Source organism: Centruroides vittatus, unplaced genomic scaffold (genome assembly GCF_030686945.1).
Source record: "Centruroides vittatus isolate TY-2023 unplaced genomic scaffold, ASM3068694v2 scaffold_435, whole genome shotgun sequence".
NCBI lineage: Eukaryota > Metazoa > Arthropoda > Arachnida > Scorpiones > Buthidae > Centruroides > Centruroides vittatus.
Genome location: NW_027122708.1, coordinates 2,815,310 through 2,838,134, shown reverse-complemented (window position 1 = coordinate 2,838,134; position 22,825 = coordinate 2,815,310). Strand labels below are relative to the sequence as shown.

At 27.9% G+C, this 22,825-nt stretch overlaps 4 protein-coding genes across 5 annotated transcripts in view; 3 read left to right on the top strand and 1 right to left on the bottom strand.

Annotated features, from left to right (window-relative positions):
* The window catches only part of MED14 (mediator complex subunit 14), a 97,553-nt gene extending 95,633 nt beyond the window's left edge, over nt 1–1,920 (top strand). For both annotated transcript variants that reach the window (XM_067287077.1, XM_067287076.1), the window contains exons 35-36: nt 1,458–1,656; nt 1,739–1,920. In XM_067287077.1, coding sequence (XP_067143178.1) covers nt 1,458–1,656; nt 1,739–1,800 — 261 coding nt within the window. In that variant the 3' untranslated portion in view covers nt 1,801–1,920. The remainder of the gene's footprint in view (nt 1–1,457; nt 1,657–1,738) is intronic.
* The window catches only part of LOC136989101 (uncharacterized), a 246,419-nt gene that overhangs the window by 41,042 nt on the left and 182,552 nt on the right, over nt 1–22,825 (top strand). The window lies entirely within an intron of this gene.
* LOC136989005 (uncharacterized) lies at nt 17,101–18,920 on the top strand. Its single transcript, XM_067287022.1, has 2 exons — nt 17,101–17,409; nt 17,625–18,920. The coding sequence occupies exons 1-2, from the start codon at nt 17,154–17,156 to the stop codon at nt 18,632–18,634; spliced, it is 1,266 nt and encodes a 421-aa protein (XP_067143123.1). The 5' UTR covers nt 17,101–17,153; the 3' UTR covers nt 18,635–18,920.
* On the bottom strand, nt 19,832–20,900 carry LOC136989142 (uncharacterized). The gene is made up of 3 exons (XM_067287239.1): nt 20,578–20,900; nt 20,044–20,262; nt 19,832–19,964 (listed from the first exon to the last, which is right to left on the bottom strand). The coding sequence occupies exons 1-3, from the start codon at nt 20,898–20,900 to the stop codon at nt 19,847–19,849; spliced, it is 660 nt and encodes a 219-aa protein (XP_067143340.1). The 3' UTR covers nt 19,832–19,846.

The window sequence follows — 22,825 nt, the reverse complement described above, 5'->3', positions numbered from 1 at the left end:
TATTTATTGTTGAAGAGACAACTGCCGTTTAACAGCAGTGTTCATGATGATTATGTCAATATTTGATATCAATTAAAACATACACAACTGCAATAAATAGTAAAAATAAATACACAGAACTTGAAAATCCAGCATCAAGTTTTAATAAACTTTATGCTGGATTTTAGAGGTTTGTGTATTTACTGAGAATGTATACTCAAATATTACTCAACTTTACTGTGTTATATCTTTTAATTGGCAACACCAAGATTCATGAGACCTTTTTTGGTGGTTAGCCATAATTCTTTTCAATGTTGTAAAATTGTTTGCATAAAAAAAATTTGAAAAAAAATGGCCTGCACAAAAATCAGGATATTGATATTCATGTAAAAATGATGGAATGCAGAAAATGGGAGTTATTTAAAACTTCGTTCAAAACCTAGGCCTGCACACTGCAAAATTAATATTGAGAAGGTCTGCTAATTACTGTCTACACCAAACCCTCCAAGTGTCAGAAACATTGCCAAGGAAATTTGAGCTTGCCAGAGGACTGTACAAAACAGAATTCATAAGGATTTGAAAGCAACAAAAGTACAGAAGACTAAAGTACATTGCCTTTCTGCAGAACACAAACAAAACCACAAGACAAATGCTCACAAAAATGTACAAGTGACACCTGTCAGCAAGTAGATTGGAATTTATGGTGACATTGAATGAAGCTTATTTCTACTTAAGCTACTGTAATGGACTTTGGAAGATCTGTTACCCTTTTCCTGGTCAAAACATTTTCGAAACTTGGTTTATGAAGTTCTATGAAAGCTGGCCAGAAGGTTCTTGATGATCAGTGGATTAATCAGAAGAGGAACCTTTCTCTTATAAAAGTCCCAAATAAAGTTAGGATGAATGCCGCCTATTATATAAGCAATGTACTGAAGCCATATTTAGAAAGAAAAGTTCCTCACATGTACCCAGGAGAGATGGACAAAGTTGTGTTTCATCATGACAGTCTCTTCTCACACTGCAAAGAAAACTAAGGAATATCTCAAACATCTTAAAGCATCTACAGGTCTCAATTATATAAAATAAACTAGTTATTCCTACTAAATCACTGGACATTAGCCCTTTAGACTTTGGTTTTGGATTTTTTTTAAACGACAGGTTAAATGTAACACCCAAAAAATGAAAACAAGTGTTTGACTAATGGAAATAGGGATGTAGGCTTGTTGACAAACAGCAAGGAGCACACATTGAACAGACCAAAACAATTAACAGAAGGATTCTTAAAGACATTAGTTGAGTAATATTTGCATGTACACCTTCTGTATTTTTAATATTTGATGTCTTAATTTCAATTTGTAGTACTGCCTAACAAATATATTATGTAATATAAATTTATAAATCTAATTATAAATTTTGGATATCAAATTGTATTTTATTTACATTAATGATAAACTTGAACTAAATAACTTTTATTTCAGCTTCAGTTAACGAGAATTGGTCTAAATCTCCCAGCTGGTGTTGAGCCTCAAACTCTCGTGGTGCCAATTGTATATGATATGAATTCAAATACAACTCAATTAGCAGATCGTCGGGATCCTGCATCATTATCACCAACTGCTCCCATTTCCATCATAAGAAACACACTCAAGAGGTTTTCAGATTATAACCCACAACCAAGTACATAATATTAAATTAATGTTTATTTTACTTTAATTTTATGAAATTTTAATATTAATATTTCAAAACTTATTTTTTATAGCTGAATGCAGTATATATCCAGCCATCAGGGAACTTCTCACAAATCTTGTCATTCCCATCTAATTGAACATAAGTTTAATTTCAAATTTTCATTATCATCCAATCTGTTTATATTGTATGAAAGAAGAGAATGGGGAAACATTGTAAATTGAACAAAAAATAAATTGTGTACAGTGCCTGTGATTTCTTTAATATAATTGCTGAAAAATAATATATGCAGTGTATTATTAATTTTTTATATTTTATAAATAATTTAAAAAACATCATTAATTTAAGTTTTTAATAAATATAAATATACATTATTAAGTTCATATTTTAATTTGAATTTGCCCATAATTTATGCCTATTTATTTAAAAAACAAAATCAATATTTTTATCGTTATTTGGAATTCTTATGAAAATTCTGGTAATAAAATTACCAAAAGAGATTGAAAGTTGAAAGATTTTGGGAGAAAAACAACTTTGATACCAATTGTGATTGAAGATCCGAGAGCAATGCGATATGATCTGATCTAATATCTGGAAGTTCTTTACCCACCAAATTGGACATTTAGACTGTTCACTTCCTTTATTTAATTCTTGACGCTGATCAATATATTAGTCAAAATGCATTTAGGGTCTGAGAGCCTGTTCGGTTGAGTCTGTAATACAAGACTTGGAAAAATAGATTTAAGTCTTGTATTATAGAATCAACTGAACAGGGGCTCTCAGACTTGAAATGTGTTTTGACTAATGTATCAATCAAAGTCAAGAATTGAATAATGAAGGGGGAACGGTTTAGTGTCTTCAATTAACACTCCATTGTGTTTTTATAAAAAGATATACCGTATTTTACGGACTATAAGACACACCTGAATTTTGGAGGCAATTTTTCGAAGAAAAAAGTGCGTCTTATAGTCTGTAAAATAGGGTATAAAAATCAGTATTGTGAGTATTTATAGGTTCAAGATAAATCCATATATTTTCTGTATATAACATTAAATTATCCAATTAATGACTGACAATAATATAAATGCAAAATATTCAATACAAAATACAAAGTTTATGAGAAATTAAGTTATATATTTGAAATACATGTAATAGAATCTACTTGTAATCACTTTGACTTGCACTACTGATGTTGATAACTAAGAAATAACAATGGTATAATTCAATAAGACTACAATTAATGGAATTTTTGATTTTACTAACTCTAATACAATTGTAAAATGTGTAACTTGATGGTTTATTAATTATTATTATTATTATTATTAACACCTCAACAGTACATTTCTGGACACCTATATATGGGACCAAAAGTTGTCATATCAGTCTACAAACATTGGTGAAGTTTGGCACCATTGTCACGAATCAACCTGTATATTGATTTAATTTGGAAAATTGGGAGTGGTTGTGAATATGACAAGCATGCAATTTGCCCATAGTTAATTTTGATGATTCAAAGGATCATCAAAAGCAGGTAAGGAATAGAAAATCCTTTGATAATTGTTGGCTGCTTCAAATGTTCTGACATTGTAGGTTGATTTACACTTTCTGGCTTCATCTGGGAATGGAAATGAATGAAAGTAGTTATTTTTTTATATATATATATATATTCTTTATATTTTTGGAGATGCTTGGATCTAAGATGCCATTTTAAATTTGTTTGACACCAGTGACTTAAAGTAACGACACATTTTGACTTTTGCAAAGTAATATCATAATTCAACAAGCAATTATTTATTGTGACACCATCACAATGCCAGGCTCCAATTTTTAATAATGTTTTTAATTAAAAATATATGCTCTCTACCTCAAATTAGTAGTGTCTTGCCTCTGTTCATCATACTATTCCATTAGCAATAGAGTCGTGCTGGTCATCTATATAACTTCTTTCGGGAAAATTTTTGAATTGAAATAACATGACTTCCAATTTGCACCAGAAGTTTGTATATACAGTAGAGAGTCGTTAATCGGAACCCCGGTAATCGGAACGATTTTCAGTCGGACTGTGTCGTGCTGAATCGAACGTTTTTGATACTAGATTTACTTCTAAAGTATAATTTTCATGTTTTTATATTCCTCAATATATTTATTTTGTTTGTACAAAATGAAGAAATAATTTTTAACGATACAATAGCCTCGATTATTATTATAAAAATTTTCGTTAGGCTTAAAATCGACGATTATTATTATAAAAATTTTCATTAGGCTTAAAATCGACGAAAATTCAACGCAAAGTGACACGCAACAAAGAAAAATTTCAACATCGGATAGGTTTAAATATTTTTTCGTACATAATCGGTAATCCGAACAAATCACTAATCTGAACAACTCCAGTCCCCAATTGATTCCGATTTTCGACTCTCTACTGTAGTTAATTGGGGCCTCCTGTCCCTAATATTTCCATAACTGGTCTCAACTTTCATCTATCTGACTCTGTTTTTGACATTAAGGAAAGACAGACAACAGTGGGAATTTATAGATCCATAATTTTTTTCAAATTGCAACCCAAATAGCTCCAAATTTTTCCTTTTGGACTACCACCACAATATGATTGTTTAGGTTCCATAATGCTTTGCAATTTTTGAAAGACCAAAAATCTTCACTTGGTTTTGGTCTCCTTAGTGTAAGTGCAGAAAGTAATAAATTCAGTCACTTTCCTATTTCAACCACTGTAAGAAAGTATAAGAATTATGAACAATGGCAACATACCAGTCAAATGTTATAGTAACTACAACCATTTTGATTTTCAAAAAGTATGGACCAATAATCCTGAATGCTGTAATTTACTCCGTATGATTATCTTTTCACTAGAAGGTTTCTAATGTGGTTCTTGAGGTTGTTTGACTCCAATACCTCGTGTTCTGTTTATTTATATTCCACAATTTAAAATGTGCTTCATCTGACATTATCAGTTACCAAATGAGTATTCTGATTGCTTTATCACAAACTGAAGAAATTGTTCACAGAAAGTCTTTAACAAGGTTGCGTCCAAAGTTTTCAATGCAAAAATGTCTAGGTCGGATGTTCAGCGCCACCATCCTGTACGCCTATAAGTTTGACAATGGTGTTTGGAACATCGAGCATGATTCCACTGACATTCTAAACGCCATTGTCAAACTTCTAGGCTTTACAGGATGGTGGCGCTGAACATTCAGTCCAACGTACACGTTTTTGCATTGAAAACTGGCCACAACCTCTCGCATCACAATCATGGTTTGATAGTTGCACCTGTTGAAACTTGTACAGTACAGGTGATAACTCAGGTCTGTGCGCAACATTTGACTCAGTGACCTTCATAACAGCTGCAGTGCCAGCTCATGTCTGCATGCCAATTGCCTGGGACTTTGTAGGATAGCACTCTTTATGCATGCAATATTTTCCAGCATCCCTACTGTCCTTGAATTGCCACTAGTCTTCCCAACTGCAAAAGCTGTACTACAAAGTTATTCACCCAGTTCTTTATGATATGTCAGTCTGGAACGCACTCATATCTCCCAATGTTGCCTAAATTTTCAATGGATTACTTATACATAATCACCATTTTTGAAATACAATTCTATAGCAAAAGCACATTGTACAGCCAGTTAACATTCCATGTTAATATAAACAGCATCTCTCATTGTGCATGTGTACTACACCTGTATTATCTGTACTTCAAGCTACAGTCTGTACACATTGAAATGATGTACTGTGATACCTTTGTACATTGAGACATGAATATATCATTTATCAGACCAAAGCAAAGGAAATGAAAGGATTTTGTAATTTAAAATATTTTTATATCATTGAAGAATTAGTATGTTTTAAAACTACACAACCATCCTCATTTTGGAAAAAAAATTACAAGTAGAGATTGTCAATCTTTACGCTACTAAAAAATAAGATTTGTATAATGGAATATGATATATAGCAAAAATTTCATGCTAAACAAGTAAGTAAAATACAGGAGCAGAAATTATGCTGACTTGCAATAAATAGATTGTTTTGTAAATATAAGACCATCAGCAAACCCCTTTTAGAACAATTCAGATATGATGAAAAAGAAAGTTTGAAAATTATTTATTATACTGGAACAGGCACATTATGAAGTAGGGTAAAAGATTGAAAAATTGTGAATAGATGTATTACAGGCAATTATAGCAACTCAGTCATTGTGCCACAAGGTTGAATCTTACTGAAATACAACAAATACTACTGTGATCAAAAAGTATCTGGAATAGTTAATTTAAAATGCTTGTGTTCACAGATTACTGCTAGATGATGTTGAGTCATTTGCTATGACTCATCAACATCTAGCAGCAATCTGTGTGTCATTGTCTGTTTTTGTTTGCAAATAAATGCTTGTTTTGTGTGTAAAGAATTTTTGCACTGGTGATATTTTTCAAAATGTCAAGTGTAATTGAGCAAAGAATGTGCATTAAATTTTGTTTTCATAACAGAATTACTGCTACGAAAATGTTGCAAAAAGCCTTTGTTGACAATAGTCTATCAAAAACAAATTTTCAATGGTACAAGATGTTCGATGAAGAGACACAATGCATCAAAGACTAACCACAGTCTAGTAGACCATCCACTTCAACTGATGAAAAATATATAACTTAAGTTAGAGATGTGATGCTCAATGATTGTTGTTTAACAATCAGGGATATTATTGAACATGTTCCAGTATCATTTGGATCTTGTGAAGAAATTTTAAAAGATTTTGGCTTGTGATGCATTATTTCTTGAGTTGTCCTGAAAACATTGAATTTTTTCCAAAAACAACATGTTCAAGTGTCTGAGGAAATGCTTTCTCAAGGTTGAATCATTCTTAAAACATATCATTATGGGTTGATGAAATAAGGATCTATGCTTCTGACACTGACACAGTTTAAGTGAATGGAATGAGATGTATCAAAAGAGTGTACACTTCATTAATTCCATTTGGTCTAATTAATAAGAGGTAAAAACTGACAATTCCAATAGATGCATGACAATGCTCTCTGTCATGCATCTCATTCAACAAGAGAGGTTTTCCAAAGAAGGAATAACTTCTTTCATGGTTATCAAAATTTCCAGACTATATCACATTTTTCTGAGGATGTCTGAGGATAGATAGCTAGAAAAGTATTTGCAAATGGAAAATAATTTAACCTTGTAATTGAATTAGAAATTGCTGTTATGAGAACATGGGATGATATTGATACTGAAATGCTTATTTCAGTATCAATAATATGGAGCCAGAAATTCATGAAGTTATTGATGGGATGATATATATACCTATGGAACATATTCAAAAATTAATAACAAGTATGTCTAATTGTATTTTTCAGGTTATTGCCAAGAATTATTGGAAATATATTGGCTATTTAAATCTACAATAAGAACCCATATCTCTGTCTTGTCTTAGGAAACATGCTTTTGACCTGTTTTATAACAATATGCAAGCTACAAATATATTAAAGTATTTATGACAATTAAAATGTATGCTAAAATCTCATTGAAAACATGTTTGTTTCTGTTGCTGTCTGCATTCTCTCTGTACATTTTCTGCCCAAAATAAGGTTGGTCTTATAGTTCTGAAACAGATCTTAAGCATATTAAATGTTAAAATATATGATGAAGCCAAAATTACATTAATGAAAAAGTTATACAATAGAGCATCGATTATTCGACCCCCGATTAACCGACCGCATTCTAGTCGACAAATTCAAATGTCTGCTAGTGATGTGGCGCTACAATATTTGGTTATGTCTTGGCTACTTTAATATTATTTTTGTTAAATTTTTGCATGTTTTAGCTGGCAGCACTGGCTCAACCATGAAAGGGAGGCTAGTATTTAAACCAGGTCTAATACACTATACTAAAAATGTATTTTTTCATACTTTTCGGTTAACCGACCAACCCCAGTCCCCATTAAGTCGGATGATCGATGCTCTACTGTACTACTAAATAATTATAAAATTCTAAATGAAAGAATTTTATAAAATGTTTTTAAATAGAACTCCATTTCATCTTTATAAATTTAATATTAAGTACAATGGCTGTATTTATAAATGAGGGATTACTCTTGTTATAAAGGTAAATAAATATACCTTTATAATAAATGTTTATAAAGGAATAATTGTTAAACTGGTCTGAAATCCTTTTCAATTTCCTAAATGAATATCATATTTTATAAAATTGTAAGCTAGGGAATAAATTCTAAATTGTCATAAAAGTAAAACAAAAAGAAAACAATGCAAATTATTAATCATAAAATAAATAAATTAGTTATTATTATTTGTACTGCTGAAGATAGGCAAAGAAACTTGAAAAAAAATTGTTTTTTTTTTTTGTGAATATTCTTGTGCGCTTCATTAAAATAGTCTATTATTTTAATATTTTATAAAATAGTAACATCTCATAATTCAATGTTAAATCACTTAATAGTTACAAATTACAATAAATCATTCCTCAGCTTAAAAGCTAGAGAAGCATATATAGTTTGTTTTAGCAAACTGGATTGTGAAAATTTCCATCAATTAATATTTTACAGGTCTACAAAAAATCAAATGAACACTTTTATGTGAACGTTGTAATGATGTGGGTGACATTTGAATAATAGAAAGTCTAGCAAGTGCATGTGTCCATAAGTTATTTTCTTATGAAACAGTTAGGATCATGAGGACTTTTAGAACTTGGGTGGTCCTTCAGACAAGTTAAGAATTGAAGGATGAAAGAACAATGCAATTCCATTGGATGGATTTCAAACAATAAAAATAGTAAGCAGAGAGCATCCAGACAAGGATCAAAGCAAAGCAGTGATGGTTGAAAATTATCCTACCAAAGGTAACATTAGAGACTAAACACTATGGCCAGTATGGAGAACACACCAGTTCCAATCTGAAGAAAATAGGCTTTAAACTTGTCAAGAAACCTACATGCCATGACCTTTTCAACACATCCATCCAGGAGAGATACTGTAGGCCTTGGCCATTCTACTACATGCTGAAGAAAAATAGGTGGAAAAAGTTTATCACAACTGATGAAGCTTGATTCTATCTCACTAAATCTTGAGACAAGAGGAAGGTCTACTATATTAACAGGAGCCAAAATCCTCTGAAGCATCACCATCAGTGTCTCATCCACAAGGAGTCATGGTTTGGGCCACAATTTCAATGAAGAGAACAACAAAGCCAAATTTCATGGAATCTAGGACACAAAAGTATAATCAAAATACTACATCAAGAAGATCCTTTGTCCTTTCTTCCAGTCAGATACCAATAGACTGTTTCTGGATGGCAACTTTGTATTTCATCAGGACTCTGTCTTCACAGACAGCAAAGACTACATTTCCATTCATATAGGAAAGTAAAATTGCATTTATCAAATTCTCTCAATGGTTGCCAAACAGTCCTGATACTGCTCCCTGTGATTATTTCTTCTGGGGCTACTTGAAACAAAGAGTAAAGAAATAAAATGTATGCATGTTAAATGGATTAAAATATGTCATTTGGGAAGAAATTACAAAAGTCTCTCAAGAGGATGATAGATCAAAGCTCTAAAGGCTTGGCCACATGGAGTGAGGAGTATATATTGTAAAAAAGGTAAACACATTGAGAAACACTATTAATTGTAAGATTTGTAGCAAAATAAAAGTGTTCATTTTAATTTTTTGTAGACCTGTATTCAATCAAAGCCATATTGGACAATTACTGTATTACGTGATAAATAATTTATAATTTTGGATTAAAACATAGGATTATTGCAATAATTAAACAGGTTGTTAAACTGATGTAGCTCAAAAATAAACACACCAACACAAAATCCAGCAACATAAAGGTTTTAATAGACAAAGATTTTCAACCATCTTAAATGTCATCATGCTGCAGGTTAGACCTAATGTTGAAGTGGTTATCTTTAATAGTCATTTTTAGGTGAATAATATTAAAAAATAAGGCCTTAAAAACATTCATTTGTTAAAAATATGATTGAATCATATATTTGAGTATGTTGTTTGGAATTAAATTTTGAAAATAAACTGTTATGTAAGTATAAAGACATGGCAAATTTTAATGATGATTAATTACTTTATTAAATTACAAATACTGTTAAAAGTTAAAATATTCATAAAGTCCATATGAAATAAAACTATTTTGAAAATATATTGAAATTTATATTATTGCCAGCAGAAGAATCAATTTTAATTGATAGATAGATAAATTCCATTAATAGTTATTCAAATATGAAAGTTAAATGTATTTGAATTTCATACTAAATAAATGTTTTTTCCACAAATAAATATTACATAAGTACTATATCAATTGATAAAGTCTGTTCAGATAGAAATATTTATTAACTATTTTAAAAAGCATATTGAAAATGATGTTCAAATCATACAGTTGAATAAAACTTGAAAAATACCAGAAGATCTTTAATATAAAAGATTTTCTTAAATTTTTTAATAAATAAAGTTTGTATAAAATTTCTTAGAAACTTTCTCAATGTTTTTCCTTTAAATATGTGTATTATAATTAATATATTTTTAAATATTCACTTTTTGTTGTGTTATTGACATCTTTAATAATACTTTAAAACATTATGAGTATTATTGAAGAAATCAATTTCTGATGTGTATAATAGGCATTTTATCTCAAATTGTATTTCTTCTTATGTACTGCATTTTATGAATTTTAAGATGCACTTTTTTTATTTATTTTATTTGTCTAAAGTATAAGTGCATCTTATAATTAAGGGGTGTTACATTTGCAGTCCAAAACAACAATCAGCAATCATCACTAGAAGACCATATGATACACCAATTAAGGACATTTTTGACTGTACTACTAAACAGTTATATTTCATATAGGTTTTGCTAGTAATGAGCATTTAATTTAAACTTCTTTTTACATTTAAAATGTCCTGAAAAACATCATGATACAGTATTAAAATGAAAAGTTATTGCATGTACTAAAGAATAACATGGAAGTAGAACTGCCAAACATTTTCTGGCATTTGTATTATTATTCTAACTTGATGTTACAATTAAAAACAATTAATAAAGTTATAAAAATTTTCCTCCATAAAACAATTTCAAAATTATGGTGTCTTAGAATTGAAAAAATATATCTTTATGTGTAATATACATAAATTTAAAAAAGCTTGCAAACATTTTTGTAACAGTATTTGTGATACTTTTTCTATTTTAGTGAAAATTTTATATTCAGAAATGACCATAAATAGAAATTATATAGAAAATTGAGTAATAGCTCAGTGTGTAGATAAAATGTATATTTGACTATAATAAAATTTTTTCAGTATATATTTTGTATGTTTGAATGTTTGGAAAGGATATGTCTGTGATATATGTGATGTGTAGTTTGTTGTGATGGATTGTTTTGTCTGTGATTATGATTGTCATAATATATTTGGTATGTTTTTATAAGACAGAATATGGTTTGTATTTGTAGGTAATTGTGTTTCCCTGCAAGTATTCTGTATGTGCTAAAAGCTTGCAATCTGATATGATGTATAGTTTCAGGCATTATTTATTACACTAATACAGTCATCAAATGAATGACAATCTTGAGGCCAGTTCCATTTCAATGCTTTGCATCCTAAACAAAGATCTACAAATCATGCAATTTTGACATAAAATTAACTTGTTTCAAGTAGTGCAGTATTTTGCAAAATCAATAATGCCAGGTCTGGGGGGTTGAGAACTTTTAGATATAAGGTCAGGTCATATAGCATTGCTCCCAGATTCTCAATCACAATTGTTATCAAAGTTGATTTTTCTTCCAAAATCTTTCAGCTTTAATATGTCTTGGTAATTTTGTTATTTTATGTTTTTCATCAATTTTACTATTTTTGGGAAACTCCCAGAATTTGGCAAAAATTTTAAAATTATCTAACTTCCGAATCGAAACCTATACTTCTTATATTTACTCAACAAGGCAGTCAACTTTTGGGGTATATATTCAAACAGACTAGACAACAGTGATTTGATATTGGTGAGAGTAAAAAATATCAAATCTGAAATTTTTTACTCTTTGAATGGGAAACTTCCAGAATCAACTCTCCGAAAATTGGCAAGCGTACTTGTGATGAATTGCATCCCTGGTGAATGACAGTTACTTCCATTTTGTTCTATCATTGTGCTGTAGCTGAGAAAACTAGCTTTCTCTTACAAGGAATGCATCCAGCTTCTTAACCAGTCACAATGTTCTTATACCTTCCTTGATCATATTATTTAATATTTGGCAATATGAATCTATGAGGTTTGTGCTGTATGTGTCCAAACTGTATGAGTTGGATTTTTTGAATAATTTCAAGAATTTTTTAGAGTAATCTAGCTCAATGTAACTTGGGTGCCAGATTTAAATTTAGTCCAGTGTATTTTATTATTGTAAGGCATCTAATTTCAAACGCTCTGTGTTTTCATTCTTGTTGATCTCTGCGTTTCAGAGCCACATACTGTCATTAATATATTAAACTCATATATTGTGGTTGATTAAAAATTAAAGTACTGGTATACTAAAATCAAATTATTTTAAATTTTTTTCTTATATTTTTAATGAAATAACATATATGAAGCATAACTTATTAGATTGATATCAGTAGTTAACAAATAGAAATATTTTAACTACATGTAAAATAAAACTGTATTTCAGAATAAATTAGATTTGGAATATGTACATATTTAAAAATATTGGAAATGCTAATATGTTCAATTGTTCCATATTTTTAATGAATTAAATGTGTCTTATAGATTTGAAATATGCTGCATATACTAACTGTATAGTATATGCAGCATATTTAATTCACATTAACATTTAATTCATTAATAAAGAAAATACTGTGAAAAATATGGAAAGTTGAATATATTAGCATTTTCAAACTTTTTGTCAATAATAATATATGAAAGAATAATGATATAAAATTAATTCATCATGTAATTGTGTAACTGTATACATTACATTATAAACATTACTTCATCATTGTAATAAATGCATCATTTCAAGGATAGTTTAACCTTGAAGTAATCTGAGTAACAAAAATTTAAATATCTTTTTCTTAAACTTCTCATTCACAATTTAAATTTTAATGTTTTAGTATTTATTAATTTATTTAGGATCATTTACATGTAAAATCCTATCAGATTCTTTATTCACATTTAAAAATTATATCATAAGAACCTGAGATATTATCTGTATGACTTCTTATGTTATGTAAAAAATTATTCCTTAAAGTCCATTGAAAATATGATGTTTTCAAGATCAAATTCATCTTCAGCCTGTTCATTTATAGAACTGTCCTTTTTGAAAAATGATCTGAAGATAACCTTTGGTCTTGAAGATGTTTATCATATTGTTTCCAACAGATTTCTTTATTTTTTAAGGTGCATTGTCTTATTCTTTAATATAGTTATATTATACAGGGTGTTCCATTCGAACATCCCTAGTTTTGTGGATTAATTTTGGAAAAAGAAACGTGAGTATAGTACTGTAGACAATAGTAATAGAAAGTGCATCTGAAAAAGTTAGTTACTACATTAAATCGGAACATTTTTACATCATGTTAGGAGCCATGCTATTAATGGCATCTGCAATTCTTGTTATGTGGGGCTCTCATGCCAGACACTTTTGTAGCATACACATGATCCTTGACCTGTCTGTAAAGAAAAAGTTCACAGAGATGATGTCAGATGGTTAGGTGGACCAAGAAATGGGGCCCCAGCAATCTATACCATGCAGCAGTGGAGGTCTAGATTGCCACTATGTGACAGCAGTGGCCCTTTCAAGCATATGTACCTGTACATAAAGCTTACATAGCATCCTATATATTTTATAGTAATAATCCCATCTCTCTCTATTATTTCTAAATGTTTATGATTATTTTATAACAATTTGTTGTTTTAAATTTATGATGATGATGATGCTATTATTTTAAGATTTAATATTAGTTAACTTCTTTGTTACATTTATACTGGTATAATTTTTTATTTTTCATTTTATACATTTATTTTAAAATTTAGCTAAATGTCTACTGACCAAAATAAATATATTTTTTATGCTAAATAGTTTAGTTAAAATGAAAAATTGTCTGAAATTTTCTAATATATTTTATATATCAGTAAATTTATAATGTAGCTTGTGTATTTACTATGAAATACAATTCTTAAATTTGACTGTGATTCGTTCTAAATAAAATATTATAAATAAAAAGTAATTTGGAGTGTATTGTAGTCAGCAGCAAATACTAAAGTTACATTATAAATTTATATAAAATATTTTAGAAAAAATGTCCGTTTAAACAGATTTTTTAATATTCTATTGTCTCTGATGAAATGCGGTCCAGATAAAATAACAACGGTTGAACTTATCGTTCTTAACTGTGAAGTTTCATCAATTATTTTTAAGAAAGAAAGATCTTTTTTATTTTAGCTAAAATAATAATCATTACTAAAAATATATTAATAAATGGTATATAAAAATATAAATATGTTTTTGATAGTGAATATTTGGCAAAATTTGAAAACAAATGTATAAAATGAGAAATAAAAAAATCAAAACAAAAATATGAAATTAATCCTTTATTCAAATAGTCATAAAATATTTTTATTTAGCTTATTTTTATCATTTATAAAATAAAAAAAAGAAAAAGCAAAACAAAACAAGCAATGATTAGGAGAAAAATATTTTGTTATTCTTTACATATAGCACATAAATAATTGCTTTCTAGTTTCAACATTGAATGAATAAATAATTTACAGTAGCTGAGAAATATTCCAAACTAGCTAGATATTATAATTAAATTTAAAATGATTCTTGTTTGTGCAATTTTTAATGGTAATTAATTTTTTCATGTTTCCAAATATTTTTAATTGAATTGGATTTAAATTAGTTATTTGCAAATCAATTAGTTTTAATTATATATTTTTGCAGACTATTTAAAAATTACTTTTCTATGATATTACCAAGAAAGTTATCTTCAATGCTAGGAGTCAAAAATGCTGTAAAGTTTCTATATACTGTTTAGAATTATTAGAGTAAACAATCTCAAAACAGAATATTCAAAATGTGTGATATCCATAAGTTTTAATATTCTCTGCAATTATTTATTCTTAGATGAACAATTTGAGATATTTAAGTTAATGTAACCTGCATTAATCCAAATAATTTAAATTTATCACACTCTTTTCTATAAGTATTTGTTGTTATCCTTTAATAACTTAGCTAGATTTATCATATAAAGTATGAAAATGTATTGCAAAGGTACATTCCATCAGTTTTTTGTATTTATCTTACAAAATACTGTCATTCAAGACAATGAATGGGTTAACTTTAATATGTGAGAAATAAAATTGCTCAGTAGACAAAAAATCCAAATTATCCAAAGGTTCTTGATGTGTTTAAGGTCTGAGCTATGTCTATTATGGAATGTAAGTATAGGAAAAATTGACTTGATAGTAAAGGTTTGGTCATTCCAAAATATTGCCTTAATATAAATAGCATAATGAAGCTTGTCTGTTGTAATTTGATATAAATAAAAGGTAAATACATAAAAATCAGCATTTAAACTGATTTCAAAGCTAACTTTTTATGTAATTATTTTATTTATAACATAGACAGCACAAATTTGTCAAGATTTAAACTAGATTCATATCAGCATACTAACTCCCAGTTTGTCCCCTTTTGGCAACTGTTCAACCATTTTCATTAGGAGTTGAGAATAACTCGACTTTTTCCAAACTTCAGTTCAACCAATCAACTTTTCACAGCTACTGTTTAAAATCTTTTCGTGTATTAACTTAGTTTGTGTCAAGTAGTACAATGTGGATAATATTTTGTTTCAGTTAGTGTTTGTTTTGTTTGTTCATTCACAATGGTTCATATGACAGTATATACTGAGCTTTATCTGTAGTGTGGAGAGAGACCAAAAGTCACAGAATGGTTTTAATAATTTTATAATAATGCTTCATAAAACTTGGCACCATTGTTACAAATAAATAAATCAAATCACTGCTTATTTAAGGAAGTCAACATTTTTTATTAAAAACGTTTTCAGTTAAATTGGCTATCCTCAGTTTAAACTAGTTAATAAACAATTTAGAGTGATATAAAACAGAATACATACATTGCTACAAAATTCAAATTAAATATTCCAAACAACAGAATAAAATTTTGAAAATTAAAAACAAAATAGAGCATGTTAAATTAAATAAATAAAATTAATAAAGGCTGTAACATAGTCTACTGGAATTCTTGTAATTTTTTCAGATTAAAGAGACATATATTTGTAGAATGAATAAACAGCTACCTTAACAGATATTTGAAATAAAATTTATCTTATTTTTAATATATTAATTTAAATATTTTAAAAAATATACACTTTACAATATTGTAATTGTTCTGAATATAAGTTATAATTAAAGTTTTGAAAATTAAAAACAAATATTAAAATTTTGTTTTTTTAAAATAAATTATAATACTATTTTCTTATATAAAGAAGTGAAATTGAAGGAATTTAATAACTAAATTCAGAATGTTTCTTATAATAAAAATGCTGGCTTCCTGAAATAAGCAGTAATTTGATTTATTTATTTAATAACTTTTATTTTTAAATAAAAATTATTGAAATAAATTGTAAATGGTAGTTCAGTTTATGGAATTTGTTTTTTTAGATTAATTTTGAAAAATATAAAGATTATTAATGGCTCATTTTCAGTTATTTTCTTAAATTCTTGCTCTTTTTATAACATAATCCATTACTGCAATTTCCTTGAAAATACTGTTTTAAATTCTTGTTTTCTATGGTTTGTTGACATATATGTAAACTTTAAGGGGGGAAAAAATCTGTAGAAATTAAAATTGGTGAACATGAAGGCCAATTAATATTTCCAACTCCTGACTACAATATATTTCTTAGTAACATCTCTGAAGTCTGTCCTTAACAAATGAAGTGTAGACCTTGCACTCAGGGCCAGTTCAATGGGTAAGGAGACTGATTGACTGCCTTGAACAACAAAATGAAGAGTCAAAAATGTTCAAAAGGAGTAAAAGAAAGTAATAAACTGAATACAGTGAAGTTCTATAGATGTACTTTAAAGTTGTTTATAATTAATTCATATAAGAGTGCCAGTTCTAGAAGTATTCTCTAATAGTAACTCTTCTGGAAACATGAGCAGAAAAAATCAGTTTCACCTCAAGTGTGAGTTACCATCAAACATTGCAATATAGGTTGTAGTTTTATGTTGCTGGAAGCACATTTCTGATAAAATCTCATTAAAATGATTGCAAAATTTTCTGAGTTCAGATTACTGATTTTTGAACTGAATAATAAAATTTACCAATTTTCATGCACTGGTTATTCGCGTTTTTCACCGGATGCTCGCCCTCTGGTGTTTAAGAGCAAAATTATTCTATCTGGGTCGTTCAAATGTTCCTTGTGTATTGTCAGCAGTAAAGATGACTAGTAAAAGGAAAAGTAAAGCTTTCTGTTGTGTTCCAAATTGTAATTCCAAAGCCATACGTGATCCCGATGTAAGTTTTCATGTATTCCCGCATGAAAAACAGATGATTTTACGTAAATCAGAATTCGGCGAATCTCAGAAATGTAACCGACGGAAAGAGTGGATTCGACTGCTAAGAATTGGCAAAAAAGTTACGAAATATATGGTAGTATGTTCGAAACATTTTACTCCTGAAGATTATATTTTGTCATGTAAGTATGCTTAAGTTATATAATATAAGTTTTTATAAATATGTTTAGAATATTGTAATTTGATAGTATTAAAAAATCAAACTGAAAAAGATTGTATATATTCTAAATGTAAAGTAATTTAGTATTTGTATACGTTTTTAACCTATACTATAGGATTATCTTCAATAAAATCTAATTCTATTCAAATTGTGAAATAATTTTTATTTAAATTTTAGCATATGCATGTAAAAGAAGACAATTAAAGAAAACTTCCGTACCAAGTTTACTTTTGCCGGAGAGCAGTATTTGTACAAAAACATGTTCTAAAAGAATTAAAAGAAATAAGTTTTCAGAAACAATGTATCAAACAGAAGAAACTTCCCATGCAATTGAGTCAGAAATTAGTGATAGAGAACAAACAGAAGAAACTTCCCATGCAATTGATTTTGAAATTAATGATAGAGAAGCTGCTGAAACACTTTTAATGTTATGCAATTCTAATTCTGATAAAAATTTAAAATATCACAGATCAGTTGGCATACAAATATCCACTGGAGAATTTTTGGTAAACATACATAATTTTGTTAAGACAGAATCCCAACTAAATTCCATTACTGGTATACCCACTTTTAAACTATTTAATGCTATTGTTAAACTTTTTAGTGATGTATGTAAAACAAAACAAATCAGTAATACTAATTTTTCTTTCGAAGATAAACTTTTTATGGTCCTAATCAAAATGAAATTAAATATTTCTTTTTCTGTTACATCTTTATTTTTTCATTGTTCTGTACCAACTGCAAGTAGAATATTTTACTCAGGTGTGAAAATCCTTGCTTCAGTACTTAAGTGTGCAATTGTTTGGCCATCAAAAATAAATATTTTAGAAAATATGCCTAAATGTTTTAACAGGTTTCGTAATGTAAGAGTAATTTTGGACTGCTCAGAAATTAGAGTGCAGAGACCAAAGTGTTTAAAGTGTCGAATACGTTGCTACTCTCACTATAAAGGTGACACAACTATAAAATTTTTAATAGGTGTTTCACCAGGTGGAATTGCAACGTTTTTAAGTAGTGCATACGGAGGTAGAACTTCTGACAAGGCAATCTTTGAACAGAGTGACATCTTGAATTTATTAACACCTTATAGTGATTCGGTGATAGTTGATAAAGGCTTTTTAATTGATAAACTTTGTTTAGAAAAAGGAATAGAAGTAATTCAACCACCATTTTTGAAAAAAAAATAAACAAATAAATGTGAAGCAGTGAGAACAAAGGATATTGCATGCGCCAGAGTGCACGTTGAAAGATTTATCCAGAGAATTAAACAGTTTAAGATATTTTCAGCAAGACTTCCCTGGAAAATGACTTCTGTTGTCGATGAACTTTTAATTATTGCAACAGCTGTAGGAAATCTTTCTCCTCCTATACTGTCAGATGACAAATTTTAATTCAAAATTACCATATTGTAAATAATAATTATTTTAATAATTGTGTAATTGTTTATATTTTAATAAATTATCTCACACAAGATTTTTTTTTACAGTTTTCATTTAATAAAAGATATTTACAAGATATTTCAATAATTAGAACATCCATATTAAATAAAAATTATGAATTAAAAAAAAAACTTTTTAAATGTTTATATTTACAATGTTTATACACTATTCATTACTTTCAGTAAATAAAAATGGAAGCATTTTATTAAAATATATTTCTTTTAGTACTGAAATAAATTTATTTAAAAATTCATCATCTTTTTTTACTTCAAAAGAAATAAATGAATTATCAAATGATGAATATATCACAAAATCACATACTGGCAAATTAGTTAACAACAACCCTAGCTGAACCTGACCGTAATATTTATGTCTCTTCCTTAATTCAACATTTTCATCATTAATGGTAATAAACTTCAACACATTCTTTTGAATTAAGGCTTGGATAGGTTCATTCCTCCCCTTTACTGGACACTTTATTTCTAAAAGAGAAGTTGGAATATTTTGTTTCATTATTATTCCATCAGGGGTATATCCTAACCATGGCAAAGCTGGTGAAATAATAAGGCCAAATTCTACAATTCTCTTGCCAGAATGTGAAGAGTATAATTGTCTTGCATCATTTTCGTGCAAAAGGCCATATGCTGTATTTTCATTTCCCCAAAAAATATTCCGTTTTGAAAATTTTTCATTCCAATTTTGATTAAAATTGAAATGATATGTATAAAAATTATAGCATATACTGCCTGTAATTCTTTTGCTCCTCTCCTCCTTCCATAATATTTTATTTACTTTGCTTTCTAGGCATATTCTTTTACATTCTTCAATACTCACCATAACTTTATTTTTATAATAATCCATCAGACTTTTTGGCAAGTCTTCTAAACCGATATTTTTAAAAGTTAATATTAATTCTTTTTTTATAATACTTGTATAATACAATTTATTACAATTAAAAACTCAAATTGCATTAAAGTTTTGAACATGGGAGAAAATAGCATTGACATCATTATTCTGATCAACTCTGTTGATCTCTCTATTTATCTCTGATAAAGATGCAAGGCTTTTCCGTCCTTTCCTACAATAATAATAATAAACTTAATATATTATATACCAATCATTTCATATAATTAAAAATTAAAACAGATAAAACTTACATATGTTTTGTTAGTGAAGAATTTGGCATAGCTTCTGTTAAAATGTTTAAGCACTTTTCAGAATCAATATTTAAAGCTATTCTGCTATTATTAGATCCAGTATGGCAAAATTTCTTTATTGAAATTATTTCATAATTAGACTGGACATTTTCTTTTAATCTGTTCCAAGAACATTCCAAATCTGTCTTGGATAATTTTTCAAGTCCTTCTATGTTATTTCTAAAGATAATGATAATTCATTGTTAATTAAGCAACTATCCAATCATATATTAATTGATATAATTGAATAAATTCATTATAATTTTAGTTATTTATTTATTGTTACAAAAAAAGGTAAAATAAAAAAAAACAAGCAGAAAGAATTTAGCATCATAACTAAAATGTAACGAATTGCTAGATTAAGATATATTGAATCTAAAAATTAATATAAACATTAGTAAATCTTAAAAAAACCTAATTAATTAACCTTCAGCACTAATTAGCTACTTATATTACACTAAAATACATATAGTGTTGTAAAAAAACCAAGCTTACCTGTTAAGAAACAATAATACTGCCAAGCAATGTTTGCATTTTCCCGATTGTCCAGCTTTACAGGAACAAGTTATGCTGTCAATTTTATATGATAAATCGATAAACTTTAAAAATCCAGTAATTCTGTGTGGGACAGAAGTTAAAGCTGATGTTTGCAGACAAAGAGCACAAAAATGTACAGAACGATCTTGCTCATTTTTCTCGATAATACCACATAAAATGACGTGTCCTGCTAGCAATAATTGTTCTCCTTCTATAAAATTTCTCGATGAACTGCTACAAGCAGCATATTTCAATATCTCAGATAGTAATATAAAATTCATTTTATGTTGACTAGTTTGTTGAAATATCTTGAAAAATCATTGAACTAGTTTGTTGAAATATCATTTTACGAGCAAGTTTGTTGAAATATCTTGTATTTAACTTCATAATTTATTTAAAATGATTACTTTTATGATAAGTTTAACAACTGTTAAAATTCTCACTTGAACCTATTGATAAGAATCTATTAGTATCAATTTATTGTGTGTATGAATACAGTTTAAATTGTTTTCTAAAAATTTTTTATTGCAGATGATCCTTTGAAAAAGCTATATTTTGATTCATTTATTAAAAACTTCATATGTTGCATTGACTTAATTTTAAGCAAAACTTTAAATTACTGTTGAACATTTATTTAGATTGAATATCATGCCATTTAAATTATATTAAATACGACATTCTAATTATTTATTTTCTATTTGAATTTTATTAAAAAAAATAGCTGCAAAAAAATTTTAATGTGAACATAATTTAGCAATCTAAAATTGGAATTGAATTGTGAGATACCAGTACTCAAATATCCTGTTTTTAAACAATAAAATATAAGGAGGTAATTAAACTGAATTGCACCTTCTTATTAATGTAGAGCTAATGAGTTTAAATGAATTATATATATAATGCAAACAAAGATATTGTTATGTTTCAGATTTTATTAATAGCTGATAAATAAAAAATTGTCATTGTTAGATAATAATGTTATTTTTTTGAAGTGTGTTAAAATAACTTTTTTAATTTTACTTAGTTGTGGATGGTTTTCTAATTCAATAAAATTATCTGCAATAAATGAACAACTTTTTAATTAAAAAAATATTTGAAAATGTTTTTGTTTTTTAATTAATATTTAATGCTTTTAAAATTATTAAAATTTTATATTCAGAAACATATGACACTTGCTATATTTAATAGAGTAGGAACTGACAAAACTGAAACATTTTATAATTTATAATTACAAATTTAAAAATAAGGATAAAAAATGTATAATAATAATAAGGCATTAGTTTTTTTAAAAAAATAATAATAATAAATTATAAATATCTGTGAAAATTTGTCTTAAAAATTATGTCAAATTTAAATATGTAACAGATATGCAAAACATTTTTTTGCATATTATTAATTCATTAAGTATATATATATATATCTTATTTATATTACTTATAACTATATATAATATTCTTGAGTATATTGTATATTCTTAGAAAATACAGCATATTTTTTCATTATTCTCTAAATCAATTTATGGCATTAATTATTTTTGTGGCATTTTTTTAAATTCAGTTTATTTGAAACTAAAATGTTCCAAAAATAGAAAAAACTATAAAAATGAAAACATGATTAAATTAGATATGAATAATATTTTGGAAATAATAAATATTTTAGCAATATATAAAATTACACTTTTTATAAGAAAACTTTTTTTCTTTTGTAGAAAGAGCAAGAGAGAAAGTGAAGACTGTTTAATCATAATGATTATAATTTTCTGACTTTTAAGTTCACAACAGTAATTAGAAATTTGTAAGAATTCAAAATCTGAAAAATAACAGATTCTATTATAACTATAGCCATGTACTGTACATAAAATGAAGGTGTTCAATAGCCTGTGACCACCAAACTGAAACATACAGTCATTTTTATTTAACCATAACCTGTTTACAGTTAATTGTTCTCTTATCATTTACCTGTTTGGAAGTTCACATGCATTGTATATAAGGCTAAGATAATTATGTATAACTTGACCCATATTGTAGATTTCAGCTGTTCTCCCCCTCCCCTCTGTTGGTAAAAAATGCTTTCGTTCGCAAATCTGGAAGAAGAGGGAATTTTTAATTCCCATGAGGATGAGATGTTCGTATAATTGTTCGTCATTCATGCATCCAACGTCGTTGCAGAAGCGGAACACGTGATTAGTAGCTTGTACATAATTATGATT